A 13,761-nucleotide genomic window follows, 5' to 3' on the forward strand; every position below is an offset into this window, starting at 1 on the left:
GAGGCAGGAGGATCGCTTGAGCCCAAGAGGTCAAGACCAGCCTGGGCCATATAGTGAGACTCTGTTTCTACAAAAAAAAATAATAATTAGCTGGGCATGCTGGCATGTGCCTGTAGTTCCAGCTACTTGGGAGGCTGAGGTGGGAGGATCACTTGATCCGGGAGGCGGAGGCTGCAGTGAGCTATGATCACACCACTGCACTTCAGCAGTGGGTGACAAAGCAAGATCTTTTCTCAAAAAAAAGTGTGTATATTTCCCATAAGCATTATCCTGTTGTATGTATTTTCATATTGTTGTATTTTGTTCTTGACTGTAGCATGGATGCACTATATTGATTCTCCTTGCAGCGGGCATCTAGATGGTCCCCCTTTTCTTGTCATCTCAAATAATTTTGCAGCTAAATCCTTGACCATATTGTGTATGTGTGCAGATATTTCCCTAGGATAGCTATGTAAAAGTGTTCACTGCCTTTCTAAGTATCTTGTCAAACATTTCAAATTGCTTTATGTGACTTAGGTTAGATTTTGTTTTGCAAAGTTTCTTCTTCTTTAAATTTCCTTTTTATCTCTTAATTTGGACTCATTCGTCTTGTGTGTAGTCAAAGCCAACATAAGGATTCTTTTTCTTTTTTTTTTTTTTGAGACAGGGTTTCACTCCAGTCACCCAGGCTGGAGTGCAGTGGCACAATCTTGGCTCACTGCAACCTCCGCCTCCCAGGCTCAAGTGATTCTTCTGTCTCAGCCGCCCAAGTAGCTGGGACTACAGGCGTGCGCCACCATGCCTGGCTAATTTTTGTATTTTTAGTAGAGACGGGGTTTCACCACATGCCCCAGGCTGGTCTCAAACTCCTGACCTCAAGTTATCTACCTGTCTTGGCCTCCCAAAGTGCTGGGATTACAGGCGTGAGCCACTGTGCCCCACTGACATAAAGATTTAGATTCTAAAGTACATATCTTATCGTGCCTCCCCTGCTGCCCATTAAAAGAGTCTAAACTTGGCCGGATGCCGTGGCTCACACCTGTAATCCCAGCACTTTGGGAGGCCGAGGCGGGTGGATCACCTCAGGTCAGGAGTTTGAGACCAGCCTGGTCAACTTGGCGAAACCCCGTCTCTACTAAAAATACAAAAATTAGTCAGGTGTGGTGGCATGTGCCTGTAGTCCCAGCTACTTGGGAAGCTGAGGCAGGAGAATCACTTGAACCCAGGAGGCGGAGGTTGCAGTGAGCCGAGATCACATCACTGCACTCCAGCCTGGGTGACAGAGCGAGACTCCCTCTCAAAAAACAAAAACAAAAAGAGTCTAAACTTTACTAAGATGATCATTTAAAACTTTTCAACATTTATTGAGCTCTTACTATGTGCTAGCATTGTGCTAAGGCTTTATGTATAAATCTTTATCTCAGGTGGTTATCAAAAACTCTCCATAAGCGGTAGGGACTACAATTATACGGTTCCTGTGTTCTAGAATAGTAAACAGGCTGAGAGGTCATGTATGGCCCATCTGAGGCTTGAACAATCTCTGATTCCAGAGTCTAAGTGCTTACTCACCACCTCTTTCTCCATGTCCTTTACTTCTCATGTACCTGCCCATTTTTCATCCATATAAAATTACACAGAATTCCTCCACAGGCCTGCTTTTACATGTTTCTGTCTTTTGTATGTGCTTCCTTTCTCCCTGGAACCCTTAATTGTCTCTTCTCATGCAACTGGCAAACTTACCTTACTGATCTTTCAAGATGCAGCTGAAGTGTTAACCTCCTTTGGGCCTCCTTTGCTGGTTCCTTCAGATGAAATCAGTCATTGTTTTTCTCCTTCTTTAGAACCTTGTACATACTTGTATTGTAATTTGTCTCTCCTCACTAGGCTGTTTTAGGGGACATTGAAGGTATAAGGTATCTTACTCATCTTTGTTGAGTGAATTATTCTATCAACTTTAATCATTCCTTTTGTATTCATATACATTTGTTAATGTTTCTAATGGATGTGTAACATTATAAATACTTTTTTGGGCGGGGTGTGGTGTCTCATGCCTGTAATCCCAATGCTTTGGGAGGCCAGGGTGGGAGGATCGCTTGAGCCTGGGAGTTTGAGACCAGCCAGGACAACAGCGTGAGACCCCATCTGTGCAAAAAAACAAAAAATTAGCCAGGCATGGTGGTGCATGCCTGTGATCCTGGCTACACAAGAGGCTGAGGCAGGAGGATTGCTTGAGCCCAGGAGTTCAAGACCAGCCTGGGCAACAAAGTGAAACCCCGTCTCTACAAAAAATAAAAAAAATTAGACGGGCGTGGTGGCACATGCCTATGATCCCAGCTATACGAGAGGATGAGGTGGGAGAATTGCTTGAGCCCAGGAGGTTGAGGCTGCAGTGAACCATATTTGCACCACTGCATTCCAGCCTGAGTGTCAGAGCAAGACCTTGTCTCAAAAACAAATTTTTCATATTTATTTTCTACAGTAATCACAAGGAATGTTCTGTGTAAATTTTTTTTTTTTTCAAGGATCATTTGAAGAGGCGGTTTTGCTTTCTTTTGTTTTGCCTTATTTTATACAGTATACTTTTCTTGGAAGTTGCTTCCTGATTTCTTCTTTATACCAGGGTTCTTAGTTTGTGCTTATAGTATTAAAATATTTTGTAATAGCCAGAGGCCCTTAGATGGGATTACAAAACAAAGAAGTGTTAAGTGTCCAGTTTTCTCGTATCATAACGCTCTGTTCTTTCTTATTTGTTTTGAATGGTTAAAGAACTATGTCACCACTTATTAAGTAGGTTACTTGGGTGATATGTATGTTTTTTTGTTCCTTTTAGGAGGATGATGAACAACAAAGGCTCAATAAGAGAAAGGATCCCAAAAAAACAGATGTTGAGGAAGAAATAAAAATACCAGTAGTGTGTGCTTTAACTCAAGAAGAATCTTCAGCCCAGTTATCAAATGAAGAGGTATAGTGAATCTATAATTAAAGTCATTATAATACACAATGTCAACAATTTTAGCTTATTCATACATCAGTTAATTACATTGTTCATATGAGAAGTGAGACGTGCATAGCTACTAGGTGAAAGTTAGATAAAAATGACAGTATTTATTTTCAGTTGTTTTTATGGCATTACAGGTAGCACTATTTGAAACATGTTGCAGCTTCATCCGCTGTCTGAAATAATTAGATGCTCTTTTTTCCAGTATTTCCAAAATTTAATACATTAGAATAAACCTTTAAATAATGTCTGCAAAATCTTTTTTGATGTGAATAGTACATGTTGCTAATACTTGCCTTTTTTGTTTAAAAGAGATTATCTAAAGCGCTGAAATGCTTAACTCCCTGTAGCATATATATGAGTATTAACCAGTATTAGGTTTTCATCCCTGACAGCCGTGGGTGAGGTTTGGCAGATAACACCACAGGGTAGAACGTTTCAGGTACTAGGAATGGGTAGAGTAGAGAGACCTGGAAGTGTTAGGTGTCCTGTGGCCTTGTCACCTCTCACCCACAGTGTGGCAAGGGCCTCCTCATTGGGTTTCCTGCCTCAACCTGTCCCATTCCACTGCGTCCTCAGCATTACTGTCAAATTCATTTTCTTAAGTGCAGCTGCAGTCAGGCCCACTCCCCTACTCCAAAACTACCATTGACTCCCGTTACCTATATAATTAAGCACACATTCCTCACTCGGACAATTAAGGCCCTTCATCATCTGGATTACATTTTAGCCATGTTGGTCATCATCTTGGGCTATACTCCCACCTGGTCTGTTGTTTCTTCATTTGGAGTACTTTCCTCCCATTGACCTGCTGAGTATTGAAATCCTTCTACTCATCTTTCAAAGCTCGTGCTGGTTATCTTGTTATCAATGAAAGAAATGCTTCTGTTATTGCCTTTAGAATAAAAACTAAGATCCCCCAAGATCCCTAGCATGGCATACAAGGGCGTTCACAGTTGAATGGCCCTTCTGGCCTCACCCACTGCTCTCCACCTCTCTGTAGCCAGACCTGTGCACTCACTGTTCATGCTCATGTGCCCTGTCCCTGTGGCTTAGAATCACACTCACTTCCCTGCCGCACCTCCTTTCCTGGCCTGGTGAATGATTGCAGTTAAATTGAATACGGGTCTTGTCTTTACTTTCAGGGGTATCATGTTTCTATTTACTTTGCAGATTTACTTTGAGCCATACATAATCTACATCCTGGTGGTTTATATGCCCATGCTTATGGATTGTTTGATGTTTAAGAAAAACTTAAAAAAAATTTTAGTAGACACTAAAAAGTGCTGTATATTGTAGTTGTTTTGTTCATTCTTTTTTCTGGGACATAGACTGGGAACCACTTGGTCTAATTCTGCTGAGCATTTTAAAAATATTTAGACTCCCAAGAGAATGTCTCAAGTTTTGGGTACAGCCAACGATTACACAGTGTTTTCATCATGTAGTAATCTATCCGGGAATGTTTGAAAAGCGGGAAAACAGGAAAGGGACATTTGTTGTGATTTACGGAGAGTATTTTTATTTTTTATTCTCTCTTAACAGATCTATAGACTTTCAGAGCTGGTGTTTTGCAGTTTGAATGTTGAATATAATTGTTTTGTATTGAGAATAATGACACAGCTCTTGGTTTAGAGTTAATCTGAAGCCTAGCTAACATGGTGAAACCCTATCTCTACTAAAAATACACAAATTAGCTGGGCGAGGTGGTGGATGCCTGTAATCCCAGCTACTCAGGTGACTGAGACATGAGAATTGTTTGAACCCAGGAGGTGGAGGTTGCAATGAGCTGAGATTTCGCTACTGCACTCCAGCCTGGATGACAGTGAGACCCTGTCTCACACAAAAAAAGTTAATCTGAGATGCTTTGGAGAGTTTGATTTATGGCTAAAGATATTTGAAATTTGTAGACCTCACATTTTCTTTAACCTGATGCTTATGCTTTTCTCTCTACAAAATGTTCATTATGGAAAATTTGGGAAGTATAGAAAACACCATACAGAATAAAAATAACTGATAGATCATCCTACCCAGAGGTAACAGCTAATATTTTGGTATATATCTCTTTCTTCCTTTCCTTATTTTCTTTTCCAGAGATAATACATATGTTAACATATTTCTTTTTTTTTTTTTTTAGATTTGAGACAGGGTCTCACTCTCACCCAGGCTGGAGTGCAGTGGCACAATCTTGGCTCACTGCAGCCTTGACCTCCCGGGCTCAAGCGATCCTCCTGCCTCATCCTCCTGAGTAGCTGAGACTACAGGCGTCCGCCATCATGCCTAGCTAATTTTTTGTAGAGATGGTGTTTCAACAGGTTGCCTAGGCTGGAACACATGTGTTTCTATTTGCACTTTTTTTTTTTAATTTGAGACAGGGTCTCACTCTCACCCAGGCTGGAGTGCAGTGGCGTGATCTCAGCTCACTGCAACCTCTGCCTCCCGGGTTCAAGCGATTCTCCTGCCTCAGCCTCCTGAGTAGCTGGGATTACAAGCATGAGCCACCACGCCAGGCTGATTTTTGTATTTTTAGTAGAGATGGGGTTTCACCATGTTGGCCAGGCTGGTCTCGAACTCCTGACCTCGTGATCTGCCCACCTCAGCCTCCCAAAGTGCTGGGATTACAGGCTTGAGCCACCATGCCTGGCTCTATTTGCACTTTTAAAACATAATCTAGATTATAACTACATAGTGTTTTGTGTAAATTTTTTCCCCCACTTAAATCTACTCTGAGGTTTTGGCACATCATTAAATGTTTTTCCCCAAAATGATATTTAGTAGCTGACAGAATTTCAGTGTGTAAATGTACCATAATTCTTTTAACCAATTCCCTACTAATTGATTTCTGCCTTTTTTTGTTTTTTTGAGACAGTCTTGCTGTGTCACCCTGGCTGGAGTGCTATGGTGTGATCTTGGCTCACTGCAGCCTCCACCTCTTTGGGTTCAAGCGATTCTCATGCCTCAGCCTCCCAAGTAGCTGGGACTACAGGTGCACACCACCACACCCAGCTAATTTTTGTATTTTTAGTACAGACAAGGCTTCACGATGTTGGCCAGGCTGGTCTTGAACTCCTGGCCTCAAGTGATTTGCCCACCTCGGCCTCCCAAAGTGCTGGGATTACAGGTGTGAGCCACCGTGTCCAGCCTGTGCTTGGTTTTTAATTCATAATGGTGACTGAGTGATGACATAGGGAGGGCAATGCCACTGAAAAGAGTTTTGTGTTACTCACAGTTCTCCTGGAAGCAGAGGCACAGCACACCTTGCATGGCCACAGCAGGGAAGCACCAGAGGTGGTCAGGAGGCTGGAGCAGGAGCGAGAGAAAACCATGGGCCATAGCTATTATTGTGGTTTCTTTGGGAAAAGCAAAGTGGAGCAGAGTAGAGAGTTTAGGATTGGCTAGTAATTAATTCTGGCAGCCTTTGGGGTATAGGGTCTGTTCTTAGCTGTTTGGAACTGGCCCTGGCTTCATTTAGGGCAGGGGAAATACTGGCTCGGTGTGTGACTTAGGTAAGGGAGGTGGTTGGGATATGGGTTTGGGATTGAATGGTTTGTGTGTGAAAGGCGTGTTTACAGTCAGGTGAGTTGTTTATTATCTCTAGAAATTAGCTAGTCCTGGGAAGCAGTTTCTTCACAGCCAGCAAGGCCTCCAGTAAATCACAACATTATGAAATACAGAAAATGAAAAGCGTGATTAACACACTGATAGTCAAGTTGGTTCCATTTTTTACTACCATACAATTTTTCGTTATTATAAGTAATGTCATAATGTTATATATAATTTTTCCTTGTACAAAAATCATTATGGATGCATCTGATTTTATTTTATTTTTTAGTATAAGTTCTTAGGAAAAGAACTGCCTGGCCGGGCATGGCGGCTCACAAGTATAATCGCAGCACTTTTGGAGGCTGAGACAGGTGGATCATTTGAGGCCAGGAGTTTGAGACCAGCCTGGCCAACATGGTGAAACTCATCTCTACTAAAAATACAAAAATTAGCTGTGCATGGTGTCTGGCGCCTGTCGTCCCAGCTACTCACTGTGGCTGAGACATGAGAATCCCTTGAGCCCAGGAGATGGAGGCTGCAATGGGCCGAGATTGTGCCACTGCATTCCAGCCTGGGTGACAGAGCGAGACTCTGTCTCCAGGACAAAAAAAAAAAAGAACTGCTGAATTCAAGGATGTAAACATTTGTAATATATTATTGCCAATGTAGTCGTCTGAGGTGGGGTTTTTTGTTTTCTGTTTTTTGAGACAGGGTCTCGTTCCTGCCACCCAGGCTGGCTAGAGTACAGTGGCACCATCACAGCTCACTACAGCCCCGATCTCCTGGGCTCAAGCAATCCTCCTGCCTCAACCTCCTGAATTGCTGAGACTACAGGCATGTGGTACCATGCCTGGCTAATTTTTAAATTTTTTTGTAGAAACGAGGTCTCCCTGTGTTGCCCAGGCTGGTCTTGTACTCCTGGGCTCAACCTATGCGCTCCCACCTCAGCCTCCCAAAGTGTTGGATTTACAGGTGTGAGCTACTGCACCAGGCCTGTAGTCTGATGTTTTTCAAATGGCCCTCACAACTGTTCTATCCCTAGCCCCTTCCCTCTTTAGTATCACAGCAGCATTGTTATGTGATACATAGCAGTGGGTGTTAGGGTTATTTGTAAACTAACAGAATGGCTTATCCCAGTTTTTATTAGGATACTTACTTGGGATCTTTGCCATAGTAAGCTTAATATATATGAGATTTGTGTTCTTAGCCATTGCAGTTTCAGATGAGTAAAAATCTTTAAAAGGAAAGAATTTGAGGGATTAACTCAAAATTTGTCACCTTTTTATTACACCAAGAATATTTTTAAAACATTAAATAAAATAGGTTACATGAGCTTGCCAGTAACAACAACTGTATTCCACAGTCTCCTCTGGTTCATTGAAAAAAGGGCATTTAACAACAAAACATAGAAAGGATATTATGTTAAAATATTGTCATTTAAATGGAATAAATTTAGTTGGAAGGAAAATTGTTACATTTTTCTTTAAATAATTTTTCTTATTTCCCCACTAACTATGCAATTGCTTCATGTAATGGCACTAGTTTGCTTTTTGCCTTCGGGAATGTGCTGTACCACGTTGTTTAAAAATTGAGATAAAATTCACATAACATAAAATTTAAAGTGTACAATTCAGTGGCATTGCATATATACACAAATGTTTTTAGTTTGAAAACATTTTTATCACTCGCAAAGGAGACCTCATACCCATTAGAGTCACTCGCCATTTTCCCTTCGCTCTAGCCTCTAGTAACCACTAACCTGCTTTATGTCTCTATGGATTTACTTGTTCTGGACATTTTAAATAGATGGAATTACATAATATGTGACTTTTTGCATCTTCTTTCTCATAGTGTACAACATTGAACATGTTGATTACACCTTGCTGGAAAATACCACATTCTTGGGCCGGGTGCGGTGGCTCACGCCTATAATCCCAGCACTTTGGGAGGCTGAGGCGGGCGGATCATGAGGTCAGGAGAGCGAGACCATCCTGGCCAACGTGGTGAAACCCCATCTCTACTAAAGATACAAAAAATTAGCCGGGCGAGGTGGCGGGCACCTGTAGTCCCAGCTACTCGGGAGGCTGAGGCAGGAGAATGGCATGAACCCAGGAGGCGGAGCTTGCAGTGAGCCGAGATGGCGCCACTGCACTCCAGTCTGGGCGACAGAGCGAGACTGTGTCTCAAAAAAAAAAAAAAAAAAAAAGAAAATACTACATTCTCGTCATTTCCTTTCTATTACTCTGGCTCCTCCTTTGCTCATCCCCAAAATGTTAGTCTTTCTCAGGGTTCTGCCCTTGGCCGTCTTTTCCTACACACTCATCCTAGGTGTTCTGATTTGCTGCTGTGACTTTAATTATCATTATATGGTAGTTACTCCCAAGTCTGTATCGAAAGACTTCTGTGTCCCTCTGTCAAGGGAACATCTCTGCTTGGATATACGATAGGCACCTCGCGCTTGACATACGCAACGCTGAATTGCAGATGATGTTCCTCAACTCTTCGTATTTGGGAGCTCTTTGAGCTACCAGAGCATTCAGCACATAGCTGTAGCCCATCCTTTTATCACAGTATTATAACAGTCTGCTTACTTATCTTTTTTTTTTTTTGAAGCCGTATGTATCTCGAGGTCAGGGATTATATCTTGCTCACAGTTGTATCCTGAGGGCCTGGTTTCGTGTCCAGCATGTAGAAATGACACTTAGTAAATGTTTGTTCAATGAGTCTATGAAGGTAGCACATTAATGATTATCATGTGTAATGAGTGGCGGAATACATTTATTATAGTTTTTGTCTTTAAAAATGCAGAAAATTGTCTAACTTGGCCATATATATTTTCACATTTCAGGAGCATTTAGATAGCACCCATGGTTCAGTCCATTCCTTAGATGCAGACTTATTGTTGCCATCTGGAGATCCTTTCAGTAAATCGGACAATGACATGTTTAAAGATGGACTCAGGAGAGCACAGTCTACAGACAGCTTGGGAACCTCGGGCTCATTGCAATCCAAAGCTTTAGGCTATAACTACAAAGCAAAATCTGCTGGAAACCTGGACGAGTCAGATTTTGGACCACTGGTAGGAGCAGATTCAGTGTCTGAGAACTTTGATACTGCATCCCTTGGGTCACTCCAGATGCCAAGTGGGTTTATGTTAACCAAAGATCAGGAAAGAGCAATCAAGGCAATGACACCAGAACAAGAAGAGACGGCGTCCCTCCTCTCCAGCGTTACCCAGGGCATGGAGACTGCCTATGTGTCCCCTAGTGGTTATCGTTTAGTTAGTGAGACAGAATGGAATCTCTTGCAGAAAGAGGTGAGTTACCTTTCTTAACGTTTTTCCTCTTGCTCACACTGAGGCACACTGGGAAGCTCTGGGATTTAGTGTTCATTCAGCAGACGGTTCCTGGAGTCAGTGCAGGCACAGGTTGCCAGCAAGTGGATATTAACCTGTGTCACCTGACCCTTGTCATAGTCTGCTTTGGCTGTTCCAGGTAATTATGACAGAGAAAGGAGCTAGCTAGTTAATCACAGTGAATGTGAACTTCCCCACCTGAACTCACAGCTCTCAGGTTGGAGCAGTCTGCCTGACTAGCATTGCTGAATTTAAGTTAGAGCAACCTGAATTTGGTTTGCTTTGCAGTTTTCTGTAATCTCAGTGTATTCCAGGATCCAGGCTTTCATCTTTCCTTTAGATCAAAAGTGCAATTGCCTGTCTGCTGTTGATGCTGAGAGTGGGTTTAAAGAGGGGTTGGGAATATGGGAGAGAAAAGAAACCAATCTTTGATGAAGTTGATTTTCCTCCTTAGAGAATTTGTAAATTCACAGGTAAGATTAGGAGATAAACACTTCGATATTTGCTTAATGCTTTATAGATTACAAAGGCCTGATCTCTTTAAGCTTTATGATTATAATGAGGCAAGTGGGGCATGGTTATCCCCCATTTACAGGTGAGAAAACTGGCTGGGAAAGATAAAGTGAGTTACGCAAGTGTTCCCTTCGACTTAGTCGCAAAACCTGACTCCTGGTGCTTTCCTTGACTGAGGGCTGCTTCCCTTTAAGGAAGCCATGGGTCAGTAAGTGGAACAGCTTACTGAGGCCTGAAAGAAACTATTCTCATTGGTCTTATGTAACACATATGTGAGAAGGTGCTATTTACTAGTTTCGTACCTATTTTATAATTGGAGCTGGCGAAACGGTGACTTGGCACTGTTTTTATTTGTCTTTCCTTCCCTTTGGTTGGTTAGTATTAAACCATGAGTGCCATGGTATAGTACCTTTTGCTTGCTTTGTGTTTTCCTCAGATGTGATGTTTTGTGCCTCCTGGCGATAAATTGTGTCCCATGTGTCCTATCATACTTGTACTGGAGAGTTAGATTTTTTAGAATCTGACCCTATATTGTAACTTTTTGCCATAAGGCCCTGAAGAAAGTGTTACTTCATGTTCTACTGACTACCATTGGTAAGACTATGCACGTGTACCTCAAGTGTGTGATGTAGAATTATTTTGTTTTGCCTGATAAGAGGTAATTTTGGTGCCCTTCAGGTACATAATGCTGGAAATAAACTTGGTAGACGTTGTGATATGTGTTCCAATTACGAAAAACAGTTACAAGGAATTCAGATTCAGGAGGCTGAAACGAGAGACCAGGTGAGTTTCTTCTGGATGTGCCAAATTGGGTATCGTCGTTTTCATTGGATGTGCAGAATTAATTGCCCCCCTCCGGCCCCAGCCCCATTTACATTATGAAGCATATCCATCTTGTTAGGTTATGAAATAACCTGGTACATGCAATGGCAGTTACATTTCCAGTGGGAGCTCACCAGGACTCTGCTTTTGTTTTTTTTGTTGTTTTTGTTTGTTTGTTTTTTTGAGAGGGCGTCTCGCTCTGTTGCCAGGCTGGAGTGCAGGGGGGGATCTCAGCTCACTGTAACCTCCGACCCCCTGGTTCAAGTGATTCTCCTCCCTCAGCCTCCCGAGTAGCTGGGATTACAGGCACACGCCACCACCCCCAGCTATTTTTTGTATTTTTAGTAGAGATGGGGTTTCACCATGTTGGCCAGGATGGTCTCAAACTCCTGACTTCATGATCCACCCGCCTCAGCCTTCCAAAGTGCTGGGATTACAGGCATGAGCCACCGCACTCGGCCAGGACTCTGTTTTTGTATATCTGCACAGGTCAGCCTAGCTCTTAAAGGGACACTGCCTAATCTCTTCTACCCTGCCCCTTCCGCCTAAGGCCTAAAAGTGATTTTATGTACATGGAAAGTACTTTATGATAATGGAGATCTCAGGGAGATAAAAGGTTGATTGTTGCCTCCTATAGAATAAAGGCTTAATTGAATGTTATATTAATCAGAATTTGTGTCCTTCATTGCTTATTACTCATTTCTTGTCATAAATTTGTTGAATTAAGGTTAATAAGTTCCCAGAAATTAAGCTTTGGTAGATTTGGTATGCTGAGATTGATAAATCTTCAGTACTGTTTCAAACGCAGTGTTTAATAATGAGTACCTTGATAGCATTTAGGAAATAATGTAGAAATTCACGAGAGTAGGCTTGTAAAAGTCTTTGTAAGAAAGATACTTTTTTCCTCATATTTCCAAATTGTTCTTTGGTTGTTATGAAGATTATTCCCTTAGCCTTCAAAATAACTTTAAGCCAATTAGAATGATGGTTTAATATTTTCAAATGTCATTGCTATTGAGTTCCTTCATATACTGTGTGCTTTACGCATAGATGTTTCAAAGGTAAATTTCTAAAGGTATTTGCAAAACTAATGTAGTTGGCCCCTGATAGTGTGGTGTAGGAATGGTTTTCATAAACATTTCAGTAGACTGTTTTAAAGCCTGGCTAAAAATTAGTCAGAAAAAGAAGTGGGAAAAAGGTGTTCATGGAGAGAAAAGATATACAAAGAACAGAGTTAGGAAAGAAAATGATGTATTCTAGGAAGTATTAGTAGTTATGTGGCTGGGCACAGGGGGTGATTGTTACAAAATAATGGGAGAGTAAGCTACAAAGGAAGGCCATGATGACATCACTTAGGGAGGGGTGATGATGGAAGAGATTTAAATTTTACCCTGAAGCCAGGCACGGTGGCTCACACCTATAATCCCAGCACTTTGGGAGGCCGAGGCAGGCCGATCACCTGAGGTTGGGAGTTCATAGACCAGCCTGACCAACATGGAGAAACCCCATCTCTACTAAAAATGCAAAATTAGCCAGGTGTGGTGGTGCATGCCTGTAATCCCAGCTACTCGGGAGGCTGAGGCAGGAGAATCCCTTGAAGAGCAAGAGACTCTGACTCAAAAAAAAAAAAAAAAAAAAAAAAAAAAAATTTACCTTGAAGACTTTGAGAGGCATTTAGAGTTTTAAGTAGGGAAATTATATTATTTCACTTTTACAAAATTTCTGGTGTTAGTGTGGATTGTAGACCGGAGACAGAGGATACACTCTAGTTAGGGAGAACAGTGTCATCATGGCCTAGAGGATCTGGGAGAGAAGCAGATGTTTTAAGATGAGATGTGTGTGAAAAATGATTTGTTAACTGTAAACCACAGTACAGTTGTCTCTTGAGGTCATTTATCTAATTTCTGTCTGAATTTAAAAATCTGTGGTGTTTCCCAGAAAAAGACATAACAGATTTTTTTTTTTTTTAAATTCTGGAGTTAGATTTTTTTAAAAAAATTATAAAAGGATTCTGGTTTTTCTTTCTAATTGACTTTTAAAATGATATAGGTGAAAAAACTACAGCTGATGCTAAGGCAAGCTAATGACCAGTTAGAGAAGACAATGAAAGATAAGCAGGAGCTGGAAGACTTCATAAAGCAAAGTAGCGAAGATTCGAGTCACCAGGTAAGGGAGGGTTTATAGAGTGTGGCCCATGAGGGATGACTGGGTTATTTAAATGAAAGATTCAAAAAAATATAGTCATGTTTCTTTTGCCTTGAAGATTTGGCAGTTTTATTTTCCCTCAGGTAAAAAGATTTCTTACTGATCATTCTGTGATATCTGTTTTACAGATTTTTAAAGAATAACTTTTGAAATAATTGGTCAGTAAACGCCAGGAGGTTCTGATTCTCCTTTCCTTTTTTATTTGTATTAGTTAGGTTTTCCTGCTGCACTGGAAACTTGCTGACAAAGATACTAATTATTTTCTTTTAAACTTTTTAAAAGTATAGCAACATGAAAAAAAACCAACCATATACAGATGCACCAAACATACCAGAACCAACATCTGTGT

At 41.4% G+C, this 13,761-nt stretch overlaps 1 protein-coding gene across 4 annotated transcripts in view; it reads left to right on the forward strand.

Moving 5' to 3' along the window:
- RABEP1 (rabaptin, RAB GTPase binding effector protein 1) overlaps nt 1–13,761 on the forward strand; it is a 113,968-nt gene that overhangs the window by 80,214 nt on the left and 19,993 nt on the right. For 2 of the 4 annotated variants that reach the window (XM_054459450.2, XM_063655792.1), the window contains exons 8-12: nt 2,810–2,941; nt 4,963–5,010; nt 9,366–9,833; nt 11,064–11,168; nt 13,257–13,373. In XM_054459450.2, the coding sequence (XP_054315425.2) occupies nt 2,810–2,941; nt 4,963–5,010; nt 9,366–9,833; nt 11,064–11,168; nt 13,257–13,373 (870 nt within the window). The remainder of the gene's footprint in view (nt 1–2,809; nt 2,942–4,962; nt 5,011–9,365; nt 9,834–11,063; nt 11,169–13,256; nt 13,374–13,761) is intronic. The other 2 variants (XM_054459451.2, XM_063655793.1) reach the window with 1 other exon arrangement.

This window comes from Pongo pygmaeus, chromosome 19, assembly GCF_028885625.2.
Source record: "Pongo pygmaeus isolate AG05252 chromosome 19, NHGRI_mPonPyg2-v2.0_pri, whole genome shotgun sequence".
Classification (NCBI taxonomy): Eukaryota; Metazoa; Chordata; class Mammalia; order Primates; family Hominidae; genus Pongo; species Pongo pygmaeus.